The sequence below is a fragment of the Dipodomys merriami genome, unplaced genomic scaffold (genome assembly GCF_024711535.1).
Source record: "Dipodomys merriami isolate MVZ:Mamm:240054 unplaced genomic scaffold, mDipMer1.0.p SCAF_39, whole genome shotgun sequence".
Taxonomy (NCBI): domain Eukaryota; kingdom Metazoa; phylum Chordata; class Mammalia; order Rodentia; family Heteromyidae; genus Dipodomys; species Dipodomys merriami.
This window is the reverse complement of record NW_027205492.1, coordinates 12,341,721-12,364,885: the sequence shown is the minus strand read 5'-3', so window position 1 is coordinate 12,364,885 and position 23,165 is coordinate 12,341,721. Positions and strand designations below refer to the sequence as shown.

Here is a 23,165-nt window from a genome sequence, read left to right as displayed (position 1 = left end):
GCCAGCCTCTCCACTCCTTTGGATAGGTCAGGAGAAGTGAGAACATACATCCACAAAGGAACTTGTACACATGCTTTACACCTGTGTAATTCCTCACAGCAGAAGTGGAGGCAACCCAAATGGCCGCCACCTGATGAGCAAACCAACAAAAGCCGGCACGGTGATCCAATGGAATAGTGTCTGTCATATTCAACATGGATGAGCCCTGAAAGCATCGTGCTGAGTCACAGAGGCCCATCAGTAAAGACTGGTAACAGCTAATACTGTATGACTCCTCTCAGGGCGGCAGCCAGGTATGTAACTCTAGAGAAACAGAGAATAATAATAAGTGGCTGCCAGGACTGATCAAGGGTAGAATGTAGACTGACAAGTAATGTACTAGTTTTTGTTTGGGATGATGAGAATGTTCTGAAGCTGGTGGTGAGGGCTAAAAATACTGAGTTTTAGTGTCCTAAAAGTGGTGCATTTTATGGTAAGCAAATTATAGATCAATAAAGGAAGTCAACAGTCACAAAAGAGAAACCAATGTCAAGAGCCCTCACTGACAACATGGAAGAAGCCAGGTGAGTGTGGCAGAGGCAGCCCAGCCAACCCCGCCTATGGCTGCTCTTCTTCACTGACTTCCCAACCCTTCCGAAGGAAGATGAAATTCACCCTGCTAACTCCACAAGGACTAACACCACATGGCTCTTCCCTAATGGAAAAGAGGAGGGCATGGATTAAGCAGTAGAGCACACTCCTAGCAAGTGCAAGGCCCTGAGTTAAAACCTCAGGTTACCCCCATTCCATCCAAAAGAATCAGCTAAGAAAAGCCCAAGATCAGACAGGAAAACCTGTCAAAGGCATATGCTAGACAAGAAGAACAGACTGGGGAGCAAAAAGATTTGTAGCTTATTTAACAGACAAGCAATTGGTATTCAGCATGTATAAAGAATCATTTTAAAATAAATAAATAAAGACTGCCAGGTACCGATGGCTCACCCCTGTAATCCTAGCTACTCAGGAGGCTGAGATCTGGGGATCCCAGTTCAAAGCCAGCCCAGGCAGGAAAGCTTGTGAGACTCTTTTCTCCACTGGAAAACCAGAAGTGGTGCTGTGGCTCAAAGTGGTAGAGCACTCTCCTTGAGCTGCAGAGCTAAAGGAGAGCGCCCAGGCCCAGAGTTCAAGCCCCAGGACTGGCAAATAAATTAGATAGATAGATAGATAGATAGATAGATAGATAGATAGATAGATAGATAGATAGATAGATAGATAGATAGATAGATAGATAGAGAAAGAGAGAGAGAGAGAGAGAGAGATACATACATACACACACACATATACATACAAAAGACCTCTTGGGCTGGGAATGTGACTTAATGGAGAGTACTTGCCTAACATGCATAAAGCCCTGGTTCAATTCCTCAGTACCACATACACCAAAAAAACCAGAAGTGGAACTGTGTCTCAAGTGGTAGAGCACTAGCCTTGAGCAAAAGAAGCTCAAGGACAATGCCCAGGCCCTAAGTTCAAGCCTCAGGACTGGCCCCAAAACAAAAAAACAAACAAACAAAAAAAAGCATTTTAGGGGCTGGGAAGGTGGCTCAGTGGTAGAGCGCTTGCCTTGCATGCCTGAGGCCCTGGGTTCGATTCCTCAGCCCCACATAAGCAAAAAGAAAAAAGCCGGAAGTGGCACTGTGGCTCAAGTGGTAGAGTGCTAGCCTTGAGCTGAAGAGCTGAGGGACAGTGCCCAGGCCCAGAGTTCAGGCCCCACGACCGGACCAAAAAAAAAAAAAAAAAGCATTTTGACAGGTGACAATGAAGATGCACAGTGCACATAAACGTCATGTGCAATTAACTGATGCTGATACAAATTAGTAAGTGACACCAAAAGAGAAGGCCTAATAAATGTGCTAATATCCTCTCAAGAAACGTCACACAGTGATAATAAAAGAATGAACAAGGGCCAGGAAGGTGGCTGAGTGGTAGAGTGCTTGCCTTGAATGCATGAGGCCCTGGGTTCAATTCCTCAGCACCACATAAGCAAAAAACGTCAGAAGTGGTGCTGTGGCTCAAGTGGTAGAGCGCTAGCCTTGATCTGGAGAGCTGAGGGACAGTGCCCAGGCCCAGAGTTCAGGCCCCATGACCAGCAAAAAAAAAAAAAAAAAAAAAAGAATGAACAACACCTGCATCTCCAAAACTGGTAAGCAACGTAAGTTCAATGAAAACTACAACATGAGCTGGTAAAGGAAATACAAACAAAAATCAGAAAGACTTCACACTAAACTCCTCTGGGAAGTATGGAAAACAGGAAGGATAGCCAGGTGCCAGTGGCTACTCAGGAGGCTGAGATCTGAGGATTATGGTTCAAAGCCAGCCCGGGTAGGAAAGTCCAAAGTGGTACAGTGCTTACCTTCGAGCTGAGGGACAGCACCCAAGCCCAGAGTTCAAGCCTCTCGACTGACAAAAAACAAAACAAAACAAAACAAAAAACAGGAGGTGTGAATGGGAGAATAGCAAAGTACAAACCATGTCTAAATGATTCATGAAGTGTTCTTCACTAAAGAAATATTGAGCAGGGCGCTGGTGGCTCACGCCTGTAATCCTAGCTACTCAGGAGGCTGAGATCTGAGGATCGCGGTTCAAAGCCAGCCCGGGCAGGAGAGACCGTGAGACTCCTATCTCCAATAAACCACCAGAAAACCGGAAGTGGCGCTGTAGCTCAAGTGGTAGAGCACTCGCCTTGAGCTGAAGAGCTGAGGGACAGCGCCCAGGCCCAGAGTTCAAGCCCCACGACCGACAAAAAAAAAAAAAAAAAAGAAATATTGAAAGTAAGGCTAATACATGATTAATTAGTTCATACTTGGGTTTTCCTTACATTATCTGCATAGTTCTGTAATTTTTCCAAAAAAGCTACATGTAATGTGAGAGCCATACGATGCTCTTCTGAACAAATTTTATTCTCACCTAGAATGCCCTATATATACAAAAAAACATTGGCAGTGACTAGGATACTGTTGAAAACTAGTATTTTATCACTTGAAACATGTTTGGCATAGCAGTTGTCTTGAGACAGACTCAGACCTGCATGTTTGATAAAAGCTACTTTATGACTAGAAGCTTTCATTCATCTAAAGATAAATACTATCTTTAATGCATTAGATTTTTAGGTAGAAAAATGGCTAGGCATATATAAGAACAGAAGCTTCATATGGTCTAACTATATCCAGTACTAAGAAATTGTAGCCCACAACTGAAGACTATACACAGATGAATTTTCACTTACTAGTTCCAAAAATATTTCAAATGAAACCATTTTTTTCTAAACATATTATTTATACCACCAGCTAACACATATCTAGTGTATGTTTTGTTCCTACTTAAAAGACCAAAATCTGTGATTATAGTGATCACAAAAATGAACAAAAAGAGATTCTCCTACATATAGGAGGCCCAAACATGACTCTGGTACATGTATGTGTGTATGTGTTGGTATGGGTGCTTGAGCTCAGAGCCTCTGGCTCTTTCAGGCTTTTCTGATCATGGCTGGTGCTTGACCACTCGAGCCACACCTCCAGTCCAGCTTTTGTACTGATTAATGGGAGATAAAGAGTCTCTCGGACTTTTCTGCTCAGCTGACTTTCAACCGAGCTCCTCAGATCTCAACCTCCTATGTACTTAAGAATTACAAACATGAGCCACTTGTGCCCAGCTCAACATAGTTAACTTAACGCAAAGTAAGAAGCTATCTGCCCAATCAGGATGCAGAGAGGTAAAGCAGTAAAAGGTCCCCATTTCTCAGTGTTATGGCTGTGGCTTTCTCTAACCTGCTACTGGGGAAGGGCTCAAGTGCACAGTTGGGTCTCAGAACCGGCTCCGCAGCCAGCGCAGATGGCAGGCAGCGGGAGAATGGCCTCCACGCAACAAAATCACATCCACCACAGACACCAGCGAGCACACTTAGCATTCCACAGCCCTCTGCTCCAACTGGACTTTTCAATTTGTGAACTGTGAGAAATCGTAGAATGTGGTTTATCAGTTAGAGCATAATCTGGCCTGGCTTCCTTTTCAATAGAGAACCTAAGTGGCCATACCAGTAAAAAGAGATTATCATCCAGGTCAGCAGCTTCTTAAACAAATTCAACAAGAGGCCAGGGGAAAAGGCTATGAGACGTGGATAAAAAATATTTTCTATTTTCCCCTCTCTCTGCCTTTGGAAATTGTGCTCATTCTTCAAAGTTTTGCTCAGTGCCTTCTGTATGGAAAGGCTGGCCTAATCATTCTTTCCTATACTGTGTTCCACCAGCACCCTGCCCATGATGGGCCCAGTACTCAAAGGCCCATCTCACACGTGCTCCTCGCACCCACTCAGTACAGTGAGGCTCCCCCTCCCCCAACCACTTCTCATCTCAGTACAAGACATCATCATTCACTCAAATGCTTGGGCCAAATACAGTTACCTTAGCTTCCTCCACTCAATCCATCAGCCATTAAAACAGATTGGGAATCAGCACTCTCTCCTTTCTTCCCATTGCTGCTATTCTGGTGCAACCACAGCTCTGGATCTTCATAGAAGCCATGTATGTGCCCAACACATCCCTCACCACCACCCGCATGCCATACCAGACCCCCACTAGAATCCTGCATGTTCCCCTCTCACAGCACAACCCAAGTCCCAAACTTCTCCCCTAGAGTTCTCTCCTCTCCAGGACAGAAAGAAGGTCTCAATCTCAGTTCAATTAGCATTGCTGAAAGGTGACTTTCCAGTCATCCCACTTAAAATAGACCCTAGGGACCAGGATCTAGTGGCAGAGCCCTAGGGTCCATCCTCAGCACGGCAACAAGTCAACGTATAGTTGGGGAGGAAGGGGTGGGGGAGAGGGACAGACAAGAGAGGGAAAGGAAGACAGTGGAACAGAGAAACAATGCTACTCCCAAGTCCTGTGATCCCACATATTTATAACATGTGTCCTATTTTCATTTAGCATCTTTCCCACTAGGAGATGAGAAGCATAAACACCAAGTTTTTCACCTCTACCCTTCAGGATCTGTAACAATGCAGATACTTGGTAAATGGTGAACAAACAAGATGACCCGGGTTTCTGTACTAGGTTCTTGGGCTAAATATGGCATGTTCTGCTGCCTGCACCCAGAGCATGGAGAAGATAGAACCACTCCAGGGCCCATCCAGAACAAATGGGACCTCTACCCCGGTGGCTGACATTCTGTGATGGGCTGTTTCCAAATCAGATGAACAGTAGGCAACCTTCCAGGGAAGAGTGGGGGAGCACAAAGAAGCTGAGCTGAGCTCTCTACTGGAGAGCACAGGACTCGGAGGCTACTAGCAGCGGTGGGACCCATACTCGTGGCTGGATCTGCAAACCTCTCACTGCGGGGAACACTGCTGGAATGGGCTTGCAGAGTGCATGTACCCCAGGGGGGAATACACAAGAGCTAGCTGGACCTGAGCACAGCCTGATAAGCTGGCCAGAGAAGAAGAGCACAGAGGGGAGAGTGAAGCTGAGGCTCAAAGACATGGTTTGCCTGATTTGGAAGGGCTGCAACTTAAGAACTGTGGACATGAACCTGTCAGTTCTAGCACCAGTGAATTTTTTTTCTTTTGGCCGGTCGTGGGGCTTGAACTCTGGGCTCGGGTACTGTCCTTGCGCTCTTCAGCTCAAGGTGGGTGTTCTACCGCTTGAACCACAGCACCACTTCCAGTTTTCTAGTGGTTTATTGGAGAGAAGAGTCTCACAGACTTTCCTGCCTGTGCTGGCTTTGAACCGCAACCCTCAGATCTCAGCCTCCTGAGTAGCTAGGATTACAGGGCCACTGGCACCCGGCACCAGTGTTTTTAAAAAGAGAAATAACCTAATCAAATTTCAACTAAAAATTGAATCATTAAAAATTATTTTAAATCTGGATAGCTCAAAGGGTCAGACACAGGACTCTTTCAGTAATCCCAAACAAGGAGAACAGGGCCCAGCTACTGTGGGAGAGTAAGACCAGCAAAAAGGTGCGAAAAGCCGGGCGCCGCTGGCTCATGCCTGAAGAGCTGAAGAGCTGAGGGACAGTGCCCAGGCCCAGAGTTCAAGCCCCATGACTGACCAAAAAAAACCAAAAAAGTGCAGAAGATATCACTGCCAGAGGGTGAGATCTGGGAAAGGGAGTGGAAGGTAAGTTAGGATTTGGCACATGCCCAACTCACTGTACACTAACGCGTACAGTGGGAGGGTAAACCAGCAGTAGAGTAGAGGCAGGATGAATATGAGGTATTTTAATGGCAGGGATATCTAGCCAGCATTCAACTAGGGAACCCCAGATCCTTCTGTAGATGACCTCTGAGAATACACGGTGTTCAGGGGTGCTGAACTACATTGCGAGGTCAGGATCCTGGGAGACATCCAGTAAGAAAGAGGTGAACGACATCACCAACAAGGGTCACACAAAGAACTCTGTGAACTGAAGGTCTTGGGCAGAAGGCAAGGATGGCAAATTGAAAGCAATGAGAACACAAAGTGGTAGCTGGCACTCACTGCTCTCCCAAAGTGGCCACAGTGGAAGACTGGGCATCTGCTTAAATGGGGAAGGGCAGGCCGAGTGTGTTCATGGGCACAGGATAAATGAAGTAAAGGGAAAGTCACAGCGTCAGGAACAGAGGCCGACTACAGGAGCAAGACTACAGGTGATGGGAAAGGAGGCCAGGTTGAGCCCTGGGATAGGAGAGGGCAAGTGAGAACAGTGGGGAAGATGGGAGAAAACCTTCAGATACTTCCTGAGCAACACAATGGTGTCACCCGGCCAGACTGCAGGCCCAGACCTGCTGCAGCAAGTCTTCTCCTGTTTTCTTAGACAACACCCCTCTGGCCAGAGAACCTGCCACGTGCCGTGTTCTGTGGCAGGTGCAGGCACTAGGGGAAGTGATGTAGTCCAAAACTGACAAAGGACCTGCTGACTTGTGGGGAAGAAGCCAAATAATGGACTGTAACCCACAGCAGTAAGTGTGGAAGCCCAGGGAACAACAAAGTAAGTGCAGAGTGTCAGGAAATGGCCCTGGAGTAGTGAAAGAGAAGAAACTAACTTTCAGTGATAGAAACAGCATATGCCAAAACCGTGTGGTGGAGAGCTAATGATGGAACACAAGCGTGAGGGGAGGCGGCGCCAGACTCCTGTGGGTGACAGAGACAAGGGGCTCACTGAAGAACTTAAACTTTCTTCTGCTGGCCACAGGGAGACATTTTGTGATTTTTTTTTAAGCAAGCCACAGCTGTGATCAAATGCACATTTTTGAAAGCTCCTTCCGCGTGGAGACAAAGGAAAGAGTCAGACAGGAAGTCCATTAGAGATGATTAGTCATCCAGGGGAAAGAGGGAGCAGGGTAGATCTGAGTCACCGGCTCTGGGGACTGGTCAACTGTGTAAATGCCATTCAATGAGTAGCAGGAAGAGGATGGAGAGACAAGGGGAGGGAGTGGTGTGGTATTAGTTTGAAGCATGTTGTATTTACAGTCCCTGCAATTCTATGTATGGGCTAGGGTGAGGTGTGGAGGGATGATGAAGATCATGATGATGGTAGGGTGAGGCATGGTATGAGGGATGGGATGAAGAAGAGGAAGAGGAGGAGGAGCAGCAGCAACAGCAGCCGCTGCCTGTATTACCACAAAGGCACAGGGAGAGCACTCAAGAGGCAGACAGGAAGGTAACAGAGGAGAGGCGGAGGAGGACCCTGCAACAAGCACCATCGCCGACACCGCACGGACGTGGACAAGCGTGCCCGCAGCAGCAGAAGGCAAGCAGGGTGCCTTGCAAGTGGGAGGCAGAGTGGCAAGTAGTAGGCAGAACCCACAAGGTGACCGATGTCACGCAGCCAGAGTGCAGTTTTTCGGCAGCGAGGTCCTTGGGCATGGCGGTGGGAGTGGAGGTGTCTCAAGGGCTGGGCATAAGGAAAGCCAGGGCAATCACAGCTCAGGAAGCAGCCTCTCACTTCTCCCACGCTGGAAGAGACCACACACAGGCGTTTGCTGCACGTGGCTAAGTGCCAAGTCTTGTGCTCTACCGAGCCCTGTGCTAGGCAGGCAAAGAAGGGAAAGAATCTTCCTTTGAAGAAGAAAGGCAACAAGGCAATAATTTTAAAAATAAAACTAAAATATCCACAGGGGCAGATCAGCTTTTGTGAACTTCTCTAGAAGACATGCATCTTCTAGACCCAACACCTATGCTCTAGGTAGGCTGGACAGGATCCTGCCCCAATGCACCTAACTCAGGTGGGGCGGGGAGGGACAGGAGTCACCAGGATCCATCTAAATGCCAACAAGTCAATTCAACAACGAATCCCAGTAAGCTCCATTAAGGACAAGGCTCTGGTTACACACCATATGATGAAAGATGTCCCAGCCAGGATACACTCATCTCTAGGGTTCTAGGAGAAGGAAACAACAGTAAAGAAAGAATATATTTTACCAGTCACCACTGAGAAACCGTAGGGCAAAACCCTACCAGAACTCCAAGCAACAAGTAAACAAAGCACAGAGAACCTAACAAAATATGCCAGTGACACACAGAAGTCACAAGAAACAAGTCAGTGAGAATTCTCCACAAATGCCCAGAAAAGGTTTCTAACAGAAGCAGTGGGCTCCTGGAAGAGAGAGGGCCATCTGATGTGCCAAAGATGTGAAAGTGTCGGCAATCTGAAGGGACCTCTCCTTCAGCTAAAACAGACTCTTGAGTATGGAGCTGGAAACAGTCCCATAGACTCCGAGCCCCTCATGCTAACAAGGACACCATGGTAGAGGCTGGCTGAGTGACGCTAACAGCCAAGTGAGGCAAGCGCATGCAGAGTCTGAAATAGCTGGGCACGCTTGGCCAAGTCCTGGTCCTGGAAGAGGTGAAAGCTTTCCCAGGAAAGCAACACTCCATCCCCTGCCCTTTTCTCCCCAACCAACATGTTGAAACAAAAAGCCAGCCACTGATGGCTTGCTTATACTCATAATCCTTGCTACTAGGAGGCTGGGATTGAAGGATCACAGTTTGAAGCTAACCTTGGCAGAAAAGTCCATGAGATTGTTATCTCCAATTAACTACCCAAAAGTTCTAAGTGGAGCTGTAGCTAAAGTATAGAGCATCAGTCTTGAGCAAAAAAGGAAAAGAATGGCACCCAAGACTGAAGTTCAAGCCCTAGTACTGACACAAAATTAATTAAAATAAAACACTGGAACAGTGGCCAATCAACCCAAAAATGCACTGTTTATCCAAGAGGAATTAGAAAATAATTGACCTAAAGTAGGGGTGGCCAGAGAGAAATACACAGTTGGTCATTAGCACAATCACAGTACTTTCAACATTAATCATAAATGATGCATAATGAGAAGTGACCAAGTTAGGACACCAAACTTGACATTTTCTTTTCAAGTCACTTGCACTCACTCTAATGTCCACAGCAACTGTCCTTTATGTAAGAAGTGCCAAGGAGACAATTACAATTTAACACCTTTGCTTTTTTTTTGTATCCCATCTCTCTTTCAATGCCTTCTCTTGTTCCCACATTCCTGTTACCAGCCTTCCTGTCACCTCCTTAACAATGTAATAACTAAGAAAGTCAAAGGCAGTCACACACCCAACCTATCTTTTCCAAGAAAAACCAGGCCAGCACAAAGAGAGGAAACATGGCTTTGCAGCCAGATAGATCTTTGTTCAAATCCCAGCTCCACTCCTAACTTCAGTTCATGACCCGGCTTACTAACCTGAAGGTTACAATATACCCCTCTAGGCTGCTACAAGAATTCAGGGAGGAAGTACCTACAAAAACACCCACAGCCTCATCTCCCTCACATGTCATCTTTACCAGTAGATCAAGCCCAGAGCTGAACTGGCACAGCCTTTGCCAAGCCCCCAGTGGGGGACAGACAGACCACAAGAATTCATTCCTTATCTTCTCTCCTTGTCTCGCAACACTTGGAGACTGGAAACTCAAAAAGACCAGGATTTCCTCACCAGTTCACAACCCAAACCAAACCCAAACCTGGGCCATGAGAAGCTTTCAGAGCATGGCAAAGTACCCATCTCTGGTTAAAGTCTGGTAATATTGTCCCCAGCACTTGTCTATGAAGAAAATCCCAAAGCAAGGGAGTGGGGGAAGGTTGGGAATCTCCACCCTGGATATCGTCTTAGAAAGATGATCATGACATACATGGTTTCTAGTTCATATACTTAGATATCATTTGGAGCATGGTGTCATTCCAAGGCATGCTCATACAGAATAAAACATCACTTCAGTTGTCCCCTTAAAGTGACATACTACACTGAGAGAAGTCTCAAGTAATTCACCTATTTGTTCTTCTGCCCAAAGAAAAGCAAGACTGGAGCGCAGAGGGCTAACAGTACGGTTCTCTATGGCAGAGTTTAGAGGCCCCTGGGAAGGCCAGTTCTTACAGACACCAGGCACCCTGACCTCTTTGGATCCCCACTCTCTAAACCCACAGCCTACAAGATCTCTATCAGACAAGCTCTGCCCTGCCTGCCAAGAAGTAGTCTAGCAGGATCACAGTCAAAAAGGCAAGGCTTTCTAAATACAAAGAATCATGAACATCACAAGGATCTGAACAAACACTCACAAGGTCAATTCAAGCATGCTCTATAGTCACCATATCCCTCCAAAAAAATTCAAAGAAGAATCCTTGATGAATTGATATTTTTAAGAACTTACCCTGACAGCCATTAGTACCTGCTTTATGGCTATAAGGGGTATGTGTGTGTGTGTGAAGAATAAACCCTGTATGGCAGCACAGAACCTGGGTTAGACGTCTGCACTGCTGTTACTGCTGTGGCCTCTTTAGCAAGTTCCCGGATCATGGAGGGCATCCCACCCAGAAGCCTGTCTCACAGAGGATGATTATTAGGGGGTAAGGACTAGAAAACACCCACCTGCCAGTCTCTGGACCCTGTTATTATCTTTGGAAATGAAGCGTGTGCACTCCGGAAATACTCATCTTTCCCTTCCCTTATCTTTACTCAGTGGCTCAGTGGTAGAGTGCTTGCCTTGCATGTATGAGGCCCTGGGTTCCATTCCTCAGCACCATATAAGGAGAAAAGGCCGGAAGTGGAGCTGTGGCTCAAGTGGTAGAGAGCTAGAATTGAGCTGAAGAGCTGAGGGACAGCGCCCAGGCCCAGAGTTTAGGCCCCATGACCGACAAAATAAATAAATAAGTAAATAATAAAATGTGTGATTGTCACCAAGCACTGGTGGCTCATGCCTGTCATCCTACCCACTCAGGTAGCTGAGATCTGAGGATCGCAGTTCAAAGCCAGCCTGTACAGGAAAGTCGGTGAGACCACTATCTCCAAAAAATACTCAAAAAAGCTGGAAGTGGCACTGTGGCTCGAGTGGTAGAGTACTAGCCTTGAGTAAAAAGCTTATGGACAGTGCCTAGGCCCAGAGTTCAAGCCCCAGGACTGGCCAAAAAAAAAAAGTGTTGTCATAATTTTTAACTCCAAGACCCAACCCAACTGAGTGAAGATGAGGTCCACCACTTCATCCCTTTACAACCATGTCCTCTGCTGCTAGCTCTCCCTTTATGCCCTTAAAGATAACCCAAGGACCTTGGGACCCTAAAATTGTGGTGCACACCACAAACAATGCAGCTCCAGATAGGTGGTCCAAGTATAGCCACCATCTCCAAGTATAATCTAACAGGATGCCATCTCAATATATCCTCCTGTAAATAGTCACTTCCCTAACCCCGCCCCAAATAGGCAAAAACAGGGCTCTGTTCAAATCATGACTGTGTATGACTTCAAACCCCTTGTATACATCAGCAGAGGATATTCCCACCAGAAGGACTTTGGGGCCTGTGTGGAATGCACACACAGGCATGGATCAAAAGCCTGGTGAAGACATTATCCAGTATAGGTGAAGAGAAATACTAACCTACTAATCCAAAAAAGATGGCAGAGCCCTGTCTAGCAAACATGAGGCCTTAAATTCCAACCCCAGTACTACCTATTCTAAAGATAGTAATAACCCTTCCAAACAGATGAAGAAAAAGTACTTCTATAGGAAAGTACTTCTATGTCTTTAGTTTTATGCAATTAATATAAGATACTGGGCATAAGATGCACAGCTCAATGGTAGACTGCACGCCAACAAGGTCCAGGCCTTGCAGTCAATACCCTACCCAGCAACACACACACACACACACACACACACACACACACACACACACACACACACACACACACACACACACACACACACACACACACACACACACACACACACTATCCAGCATCCACAACAACAAAACACATTAAACGTACGTTAAATAATTCAACTTAAACATTTACCTTTAATATCTTGTACATGTTATATATATATATATATATAAATAATTGGTTTTACACACACACACACACACACACACACACACACACACACACACACACACACACACACACACACACACACACACACACACACACACACTAGTTTTCCCATTGGGCTTTGCCATTTTATCAAGTCTTCCCCATACCACCACCACCCATGCAAGATAGTAAACCCTGGATTTTGGCATCAACAGGTTTTATTTAAACAGAGCATTTAACATTTCAAAAAGTGGATATTCTAGAGATACTATTTTACCATGTTTTTATTTTTTAAAATACTCTTAAAATGACTGTCAAGTTCAGTAACTTTGTTTCTCTAAAGAGCTCTCTTTAAACAAGTCTTGTTTTTGTAGAGCCAGCTGCCTAGGTCTGCTGGGTAAAAACTTCAAAGAATACGCAAACCCGCTGAGCAAGGCCAAAGCAATTCAGGATATGATACACTGATGACAGCCTGAAAGGGGCCTAAAATGACAGAAAACAAGGAAGCCAGCCTAAAAACCATAATGCAACTTCGTTTCTCCCACAATCCTCTGTGCAAAAATCACTGCAGAGGCTTTTATTTTATTTTATTAAAGAGGCTCTATGGCAACCCTTTCCTGACTAATGGAACCCAGCACTCCTGTGCTCTTCTACCTGTCATCTTGCTGAAAGCTGTGCGCATTTCTGCCCGTCGTGGTCATTCTCCAGATAGCAAATTGTTCTACAGACGGAGATGTGTGAGGCAATCCTCATATATCACATATATGGAGATAATTCTTTATGTAAAAATTCAAGTTTCAGGTTCTAAAACTCCAGCCTGAGGAAAGCGTGTGGATGATAGTCAACATAACTCACACCCATGACTCCTCCCTTCCTTTCCAATACTCAGTGGGAATACTGCAGGGTCAAAGTGCCCAGGATTTTGCCTTCCGCATTTGAAAGAAAGATGTTATATGATTCTAATAAATAAAAGATAACATTAATGTTTTAAGAGTCCAGCTCTTTAATAAGCGTCAATTCAGACTAATTATTTTAATAAATCCACATTCAGATGAAAAACCATTAGGCAATTATGAGCCTAACGTGGCACAGGTTACAACCACTTACATCAAAGGAACAGCCCTGTTTCCCAAGTGTGCTCCCAATGCAAGCATGGGGCAGGGGCTACATGTTCCCCTGGGGAATTAACTGTGAAGAAAAGGAAGTGGAGATGCAGATAAAAGGAAGTTAACTTCCAGTTCACATTTTCCTTCCAAGGACAAGAGTTCAGTGTTTCCTAAGGGCTCAAATGGTAGAAAAAGAAAAAGAAAAGAAAGACTTCAGAAGTATAGGGTACTGTCTATGATAATTTAAGTTTGACTCCAGCTTAATTTAATACCACTTGCTTTTGACAAGCAAGCTGGTTAATAATTAAATAAATGAAGATAATCTATTCAGGATGGATTGAAACCACTACCATAAAAAATCTTAAGCACACTTCTGACATTTTGTTGTGCTGTAAAACACAGTCTGCTCTATGCAATCATGAAATGTTAAGGAAATCAGTGCTATATTAAAGCTAAAGAATTAATGTTGTACTTAGCATCTGAAAGATAATTACTGCACTGAATGGACTATATCCACAGGGTATTAGATTTTTCCTTATAACCTCCTAAACAATCCTAAATTATACATCAACTCGAGGGGGCTGAATTAATGATTCTAATAAGCCTGTTTTCCTCAAACAAAGACAGTGTCCCTAAACCAGTACTTACAGTGCCCAAGTGCCTACCTGCCACAGTGGTAATGAATGCCAGTCCACTGGTGCTGTTCCCACCAACCAACTCAAGATCCAGACATCCTTTAGGCTGCTGGCTTAGGCTCAGAACAAGGCAAGGTAGGTTTGAGCCTCAACCTAGCAAGAATGGTTAGCAAGCACTCTCACATACCGTTGCCAGAAGAGTGTCCTAGCTGCAAAGAAGTCTTGGACAACAGCGCAAAACATACATGACATGCTACTTACCACAGATGGAATTTGATGGAAGAAGACATAAAAGATTCTCTGAGAGGCACTCGTTCACAAAGCTCTCTCAGAGCTGGACCCAAGTAGACTTCCGAGGAAGGAGACAGCAGGAAAGGGTTAGACCTGGGAAGAACTGGCACCAACAGAACAGGTGACAATGAATCTTTCTTTGTCTCTTGGGTCTCCAAAACCCTTCACTCTCAGAACAGTTCCTAGTCCAAAGTAGCAACCGCTTACACTGAGGTTTAAAGAAGATGCCGTGAAGATGCACTAAGTCGAGATAAAGCCTGTGTCATGGCAACCTGTGTGGCGTACCTTTCAGAAAACCACCAGTCTTTCTCTTTGGGATATTTAACACAACACTTCCCATAACACTTAATGAGGTTGTGCACACTTGTATTATTTTCTTTTGCATAACTTTTAAACCCTAATTATCACATAAAATTCCAAAGATCACAAAGAATATCATGTTACATAATCCTACCGTGCTGTTAAGTTGCACCTAACAGAGAGTTTTTTTGTGCTTTTTGTTTTGTTTTTTGTTTTGCCAGTCCTGGGGCTTGACCTCAGGGCCTGGGCACTGTCCCTGAACTTCTTTTGTTCAAGACTAGCTACTCTACCACTTGAGTGAGCTACAGCACCACTTCCAGCTTTTTCTGTTTATGTGGTACTGAGGAATTGAACTCAGGGCTTCATGCATGCTAGGCAAGCACTCTACCACTAAGTCGCATTCCCAGCCCCAGAAGGTTCATTTTTAATTTCTGAATGATAGATACTTTAATTATTACTTTTTTTGTTTTTTTGTCAGTCGTGAGGCCTGAACTCTGGACCTGGGCACTGTCCCTCAGCTCTTCAGCTCAAGGCTAGTGCTCTACCACTTGAGCCACAGCGCCATTTCTGGCTTTTTCTGCTTATGTGGTACTGAAGAATCAAACCCTGGGCCTCATGCATGCAAGGCAAACACTCTACCACTGAGCCACCTTCCCAGCCCCAATTATTACTTTCTTAAGCAAAATCATATCCATTGAGACCCTGGGTAACCAGAAAAAGACCAATGAGAAGTGCCAATTCCCACCCCAAAATTAATGATCTCTGTACAGCAAACCTGAGTATTAAGGCTCTAATTTTATCATCTTTGCCTTCAAGCTTAAAGCAAAGTAAGAACCTCATAAAGTGATTTGCACAGGCCTACAGACTGATGCCTCTTCTAAAGTGAGATGCAATACCCTTCAACAATTTGATACTCAAAGTTCTTCTGGACCACTTCCCTAACAAAAATATCCAGTGATATTTTGGCCATCACTCCTTTGGCCCACCATGGCCAGGAAGATTAGTTCACCAACCCTCTCAGGTTGAGAAGCTGCAATGATAAATCGAGATGTCTAAAGAAAACAACCAATAGCCACTTGGGTTGTGTATTCACAAAGCAGTGGGACAACCCCAACATGGACTTCTGCAACAGTAGCAATACTTCCACTAGAGGCAAGGAAATGTGGCATCAACCATGTCAACTCAAAGGTGACCCACGGCTTTGGGGAGTGAAGTGGCAGCCCAAAGTTTCACACATTTAAATGAAACCTTGAGCTGACCTCCACAGTGTTCCTGAGGCCCTATGGACTGCCTGGACAGTTCTCCTGTCAGCCTCTTCCCTAGACATGAAACCCTAGGGAAATGTAACCTAGGTGAGTTGGTTTCTGGTATCTGACACAAGAAGCAGGCACAACTAAATCAATGTGCGATTCACACAAGGACCAAGCCCATCTTCTTGTGTGAGAACTTCCTTAAACCCAGGGCTCACGAGATTCATGGCAGCCATCTGGATTCCTTTCTCCCAGACTCAAGAATACCTACCACAGGAACTCGAGTACAGACAGATACCCTTCAACTTACACTGGGGTTACATCCTCACAAACAGGTTGAAAGGTCAATATGGTTTTGGGGTTTTTGTTTTGTTTTGTTTTTTAGTTTTTATTACTGATGTATTTATTTGTGACAGGCCTGGGGCTTGAACTCAGGGCCTGGGAGCTGTCACTTAAGCTTTTTCACTCAAGACTGGCACTTTACAGCTTAAGCCACAGCTCCACTTCTGGTTGTTTTGTGTGTGTTTTGTCAGTCATGGGGCTTGAACTCTGGGCCTGGGCACTGTCCCTCAGCTCTTCAGCTCAAGGCTAGCCTCTACCACTTGAGTCACAGCGTCATTTCCGGTTTTCTGGTGGATCTTTGAAGATAAAGAGTCTCACCGACTTTCCTGCCCAGGCTACTTTTGAACCACTATCCTCAGATCTCAGCCTCCTGAGTAACTAGGATGACAGGCCTGATCCACCAGTGCCCTGCCACTTCTAGTTTGTTTTTTGGTTTTTTTGTTTTGTATTTTTTTTGTCGTCGTGGGGCTTGAACTCTGGGCTTGGGCGCTGTCCTTGGGCTCTTGAGCTCAAGTCGAGCTCTCTACCGCTTGAGCTACAGCGCCACTTCCGGTTTTCTAGTGGTTTATTGGAGATAAGAGTCTCATGGACTTTCCTGCCTGGGCTGGCTTGAACCCAGATCCTCAGATCTCAGCCTCCTGAGAAGCTGGGATGACAGGCATGAGCCACCTGTGTCCAGCTTAGGTTTCGGGTTTTTTTTTTTTTTTTGGTTGTTTTGTTTTCGTTTTTTTTTTTTTTCTTTGTGGATAACTAGACATGAAGAATCTCAGGTTTTCCTACCCAGGCTAGCTTCAAACCATCATTCTCAGATCTCAGCCTCCTGATCTAGGATTACAGGTGTGAGTCACCAGTTCCCCAACTGAAAGTTGCAAACATTCTAACTCAAAGATTCATTTAACACTTAACCTTCTTAGTTAACCAGCACTTATTGCTTAGAACTGTGGTTAACCTTCAGTTGTGCAAAATCATCTAACACAAAGCCTATTTTAAAATAATCTGTTACTTAAACTATGTGTTGAAAAGCTCAGGTCCACACATAGTCAAAGGTTTTCTAGACAACAAGATGCAGAATCCCGAGCCCTGCTATTGAAAAGTGACAGTCCATAGCTCTCTCAGGGCTTCCCTTCCGCTGAGCTTGGGAGGGAGCTGCAGCACACTGCTGTTCCCATCATCGCAGAGGGCTAACTCATGCGTCCTTAACCCGGAAGGCCCACAACTCAGAACAGCTTCTACCAAATGCACACCACTCTCACACCATCCTCAAGTCCTAAGACAAAGTGACAGACCATCCTAAGTCAGAGTCCCCAGCACTGTTGTGGAACTATTGGGTGTGTTTTGTTTTGTTGTGGGGGGAGGGATTTGTTAGTTCCTCATAGGAAGTCATTTCACAAACTGGCAACAACGGTTTCAGAGCCTTTCCCGGGAGCCTGACAGGCAGTGCAGTGGTTCGGACCGCGAGCTTGGAAGGCGGAGTTCAAGTGTGCCAGGTGCCAACTGGGTAACTTGGCCAAGTCACTCCACACTACTTCCCCACCGGGGTGCTCTGGCTACCACTCCCTCCGCCACGCTGGGCCACACGCGGGAGCCTCCGTGCTGAGCCGGCCGGCCACCCGACTCGACACCCCATCACTTGGGTCCGCCTTCTTCCCCGCGCACACTCATCACCGCCTGCGTGGGTTTGCCTCCCTCACCAAGAGGAAAGCAGGAAAGCTCAGCTCGCGGCCCTCGTCAGGCAGGAGGCCGAGGTCGGGAGAGGGGCTTCGAAGACAACCCGGGCGAGGCCGTCCCGGAGACCCAGCCCCGATTAACCACCCCAAAGCCGGAAGTGGGGCTGCGGTTCAAGGGCTGGGGGCCGGGGCTCAGGGCCGGGCTCAGGGCCGGGTACCGTCCTGCCGTGCAGGGCTCCGCGTGCCCCGGCGCCCACTGGTTCCTCGAGGTCCCGTTCCGGTGGGGAGGTGGGGGGTGTGCGCGGACCCGACCAGCGGGCCCCCGGGCCCGGGCGGCCTCCCCGCAGGGGGCTTCCCCTCGACCGTCCAGGAGGGCCGCGGTGCCGCCCGCCGCGACGTGCGCCGCACGGACGGGGTCCCGGGCCCGGGCGCGTCGACGGCCGGAGGCCCGGAGGCGGCCGGGGCGGGGGCGGCGGGAGCCGCACGTGGCCGCCGCGCAGGCCCGGCCGCGCCGTCGGGAGGGGGCGGGGTGGCGACGTCACCCGCGCGCCGGGCTCCCGCTCCCCTCCCGGGGCGCGGGCCGGGGCGGGCGGCCTCGCGCACACTCACCTCGGAACTTGAGCTCGTGCTGCGGCTCCAGGCTCAGGACCTGCTCCACCTTCGCCATGTTCCTCGGCGGCGGGGCACTCTGCGGGAGGCCCCGGGAGGTCACCTGAACCGAGCGGGACGCCGCGCCCCCTTTAAATTTACCCGGAGGGGGCGGCGGCGCGGGCGGGGGGCGGCGGCGGGGCGCGCGGGGGGGGGCGGCCTACGCGGTGCAGGCGCAGGGGCGGAGGGCGAGGCCGAGGCCGCGGTGCCGGCGAGCTCACGGCACGCACGCACGTACGCACGCACACACGCAAGGACGTACGCACGCAAGCAGCAGCTGGCTGGCTCCGGCAGCGGGAAGCGGTGCCCGGCGCCGGCCGCAGGGGCGGGAGGGAGGCTGCGCGCGCGCACCCGGAGTCCCTCGGAGCAGTGCGCAGGCGCAGGCCGAGTCTCGGGGCGGGGCTTCCGACAGCAGGGGGCGGGGCCTTGTTCCCCCAGGACGGAGGGGCGGTCCGTGCGAGCCTTGTTTATGAAGGGCCCGTCGGGGCGGGCGCGGTGAGGTGCTTTACTTATGAACAATAATCATTAACGAGAATGAACTTCCACTTTTCTCTTGCTCTTGGAATGCCAGGCTCTGTTAGAGACTTTGAATAGTCATGAGAATACTTATTAAATACATGGTTGATGGGTGAGTGATGTGTCTGGGTACTGTGACAGTTCATAAATAATCATTACAAATATAATACACTGCCAATTATTGTTGGCTGATTTTGTGCCACTCTGCTGAATACTTGCAGTAACAAGCAGCTTCCAGAAACAAAGCTACTCTGCAATAAGGGCTTGCCAATCAAAAAGCTCTGTGATGCATCCTTTCCTGGATACCATTTGTTTAAGCAACAAATACGTATTAGTTGGGGGACCAGGAAGGGTGACCCCGCGCACATCTTTGAATAAATAACACGCAAATGGGTTACTCGATTTGGAAGTGCTGGGGTCCTAGATTACTATTTGACTTCAAAAACTACATTGTTATCAGTAAATAGCATATTATTGAATAATACATAGTACCTAAAATAGGTGTTGCAAACACATGCCTGATCAAACATAGATAGATGTGACAAATAGAGAAAAATCATTCACAACAGTTGACCCCACACGTTAGCACTGTATCTTTCAATTCTCAATTTTCTGTATACTTGGGATTTTAAAAATAATAAAAGTTGTTTAAAGGATAATCTTTGTCTTTTAGCTGGAACATTTAGTCCATTTATACTTATTATATGTTCTGCTATATTTGTATCTATTATTAAATTGCATTATTTTTTTCTTTTTTTAAATTTAATTTTATTGTCAAGGTGATAAACAGAGGGGTTACAGTTACATACATAAGGTAGTGAGTACATTTCTTGTCAAACTTGTTCCCCTCTCCCTCATTTTTCTCCCAAATTGCATTATTTATCTGTTACCATTTGGGTGGTTCTTCTTCCTCCTCCTTCTCCTTTTTCTCCTCCTCCTCCTCCTCTTCCTCCTCCTTTCTTCTTCTCCTCCTCTTCCTCCTTCTTTCGCCTTCTCCTCCCTTTCCTTTTTCTAATGTTTCTGTAGGATTTTTCTCCTACTGTTTTCTTCTTCCTTTATTTCATTTCAATTTTTAACGGCTTTAATGGTTTTAATGGCTATCTTAAATTTTTGAACTGTGTGCTTATTTCTTTTTAATCTTCTTTCTTCTTTCAATGTTTTGATCTTTTTTTATTATTGTGAAAATACTGTACAGAGGAGTTACAATTACATGGACAAGGTATGTTTTGATCTTCTTTTAGTCTTTAATTTTATTTAAGGTCTCTTTGCCCTGATTCATAAAACTGTAAGGATGTAGTGATTTGTAACTGTGGACCCCTCAGATATCTGCCTCCATGCGGTCATGTGGTGCACTCTTCGTCTTGTCCATCAGCCTCACAAGATACTGCTTACTTATCTTCTCCTGTCAGTTCTATGCACAGTTCCCATTTCTTCGCTCATCTTTTCTCTTTGCATCTCAGCCTGCACCGCTGGGATGCTCTCCTAATGACTCACCCCATGTATGCGTTCAAGTGTTGTTTGGGGTTTGTTGGTGCAAACCCTCTGAGCTTTTGTTTGTCTGCAGAAGTTTTTTTTTTACATTTTCTTCCTGTATTGGGGTCTGAACTCACACACTTGCTAGGTGGTGTTCCACACCCCAGCCCCCCCCCTTTTTTTCTTAATTTTTTGGTTAGGTTCTCCTTTTGTCTGGGCTGGCTTGGACGGTACTTTTCCTACTTAGTCACTGTAGTGCTAACTCCCAGGTGCTGAGATGGTAGACATGCACCACAACCATTTCCAGTGTGTTTGTTGAGATGGAGTCTCCCTACCTTTTTTGCCCAGACTGGCCTCAAGCTGACAACTCTAGATGATAGGTGTGAGCCACTGTTGCCCTTGCCAGATCTTGTGGCTCCTTCGCTGGCTGTGGGCACCGTGAGCACCTGCGCCCCCCCTCCCATGCAGCTCCCACTGTTCTTCCCCAGAGCTCAGGCCTCAGAACTTCGTAGAAACCCCCACGTACCTGCGTTGTGCGATCCATTTCCCCACACTCTATCATTACCCTGCCCTGAACCCACTGGGCCTTTTGAACTTGATTAGTGTTTGTGCTCATTCTCCAGACAGTATCTTTATTTTTACCTTTTTCTATGCTAAATACACCTCACACTGAATTTTCCATCTACCACTTATTAATTTTACTTTATTAAATTTTATTTTTTGGTGGGTTTGAACTCAGGGACTCATGCTTGGTAGATAGGTACTCTACTACTTGGAATAAACCCCAACCCTTTTACTTTTTAGTCACTTTTCCAGGAGGATGATAAATTCTCTTCTTTGACTACAATACTCCTACCTACACCTCCTACACAGCTGGAATTACAGAAATACCCAGGATGCTCAACTTACTGGTTAAAATGGTGTTTCACTAACTTTTTGTCTAGGTTAGCCTCAAACCACAATCTTCCTAATCTCTCCTCCTGAGCAACTGTAATTACAGGCATGAGTGATCATACTAGACTGCCTATTAACTTTGTTTTGTTGTTGCTTTAATATTTATTCATTGAGTTGGTCATGGACCTTGCATTCACAGTCTGGGCTCTGTCCCTGAGCTCTTTTTGCTTTAGGCTAGCGCTCTACCACTTTGAGCCACAGTGCACTTCCGGTTTCTCTGGGGTTCATTGGCAATAAGAGTGTGGTGGACGTTCCTGCCCCGGCTGGCTTTGTGCAGTGATCCTCAGATCTCAGCCTCCTGAGTAGCTAGGATGACAGGTGTGAGCCACCGGCTAAAATTTAATTCTTTATTTCTTGTTATCTTTAAATAGTGATACAAAGGGGTTTCAGTACAACACGTGATGAGCACGATGCATGTGGGTCCCGCCACCCCTCCCATCAGGCTCCCAGGCTTCCATCCCAACCCCACCGCTGCCCTCAAGATACCTGGTTCCATTTTCACAAATGTACATGGAATAGTGCAAGGGCACCTGCCCACCTTCCTCTCTCTATTCCTCTGCCCCTCCCCTCCAGCCCCACACTGGGCTACAGCTGTGCCCAGATTGCTATGCAACCATCAACCCTCATCTCCAAAACTTCTCTCATCTTCTGAAATTGAAATTCTGGACCTCTTAGTAACTCCCCACCTGGCCTTGGCCCCACTCTGGCAACAACCATGCTACTCTCTGTATGGCTTTGACCACGCTAGAGACCTCATATAAATGGAATCCTACCACATTTATCTTTTGTGATCTGCCATCTCACTTAGCATGATGAGCTGGGGGCTGGTGCGTGGTTTTTTGAATACTACCTCATCCCCATTCTCTGGGGAATTCTGATTAGTATTTTACTCAGCAAGTATTCTTCAAACAGTAGCGCTTCCCCAAGGGAAGCTTATAAAATCAATTTAGTAGGTTACCAGTGTCGAGAAAGAAGGAAAATAAAAAATATTGGAGTGCATTGTATTATTCATGAAACTTCTGCTTCAGTTATACTAATTAACATAGTTATACACATATCTATGGAGCCTGGCACAAATGAAATGCATTAGGAGGAAAAATAAAAAAGGGAGGGAGGAAAGGAGGGAAGAAAAAAGTCAGTAAAATTATTTGGGTGTCTGTGGCTCACACCTGTAATCCTAGCTCCTTAGAAGGCTGAGACCTAGAGGATCTTGGTTCAAAGTCATCAAGGGCAGAAAAATCTGTGAGCCTCTTTCTCCAATGAACCAGCAAAAAAGCTAGGCTAGAGGCATGACTCAAGCGGTAGAGCACTAGTTGTGAACAAGAAATCCGAGAGACAGCCTGAGGCCTTGAGTTGTTCAAGCCCCAGTATTGACACAAATAAAGAAATCTGTAAACCTTAAACTATTATATTTTTATTTTAACAGTTTTACAATTCAACCGTTACTTCACACTTTTATATAATTGAAATCCCTTTGTGATATTTAATCATCAACATATTCGAATCTTGAAGTTTGTTGTTTGCCTTTATCCATCCAACTTAGCAACAACAAATGACTAGCCTGACTTTCCATCATTATAATATATAATAAATACACTAATCGTGGGAAAGATCGAACAAAAACAGTATCAACCAAAGACTGAGAAGA

At 46.3% G+C, this 23,165-nt stretch overlaps 1 protein-coding gene across 1 annotated transcript in view; it reads right to left on the bottom strand.

The window, feature by feature from the left end:
• Vapb (VAMP associated protein B and C) overlaps positions 1–18,735 on the bottom strand; it is a 46,735-nt gene extending 28,000 nt beyond the window's left edge. The window contains exon 1 of the mRNA XM_069990059.1: positions 18,536–18,735. Within this exon, the coding sequence (XP_069846160.1) occupies positions 18,536–18,593 (58 nt within the window). The 5' untranslated portion in view covers positions 18,594–18,735. The remainder of the gene's footprint in view (positions 1–18,535) is intronic.
• Between the last annotated feature and the right edge of the window lie 4,430 nt (positions 18,736–23,165).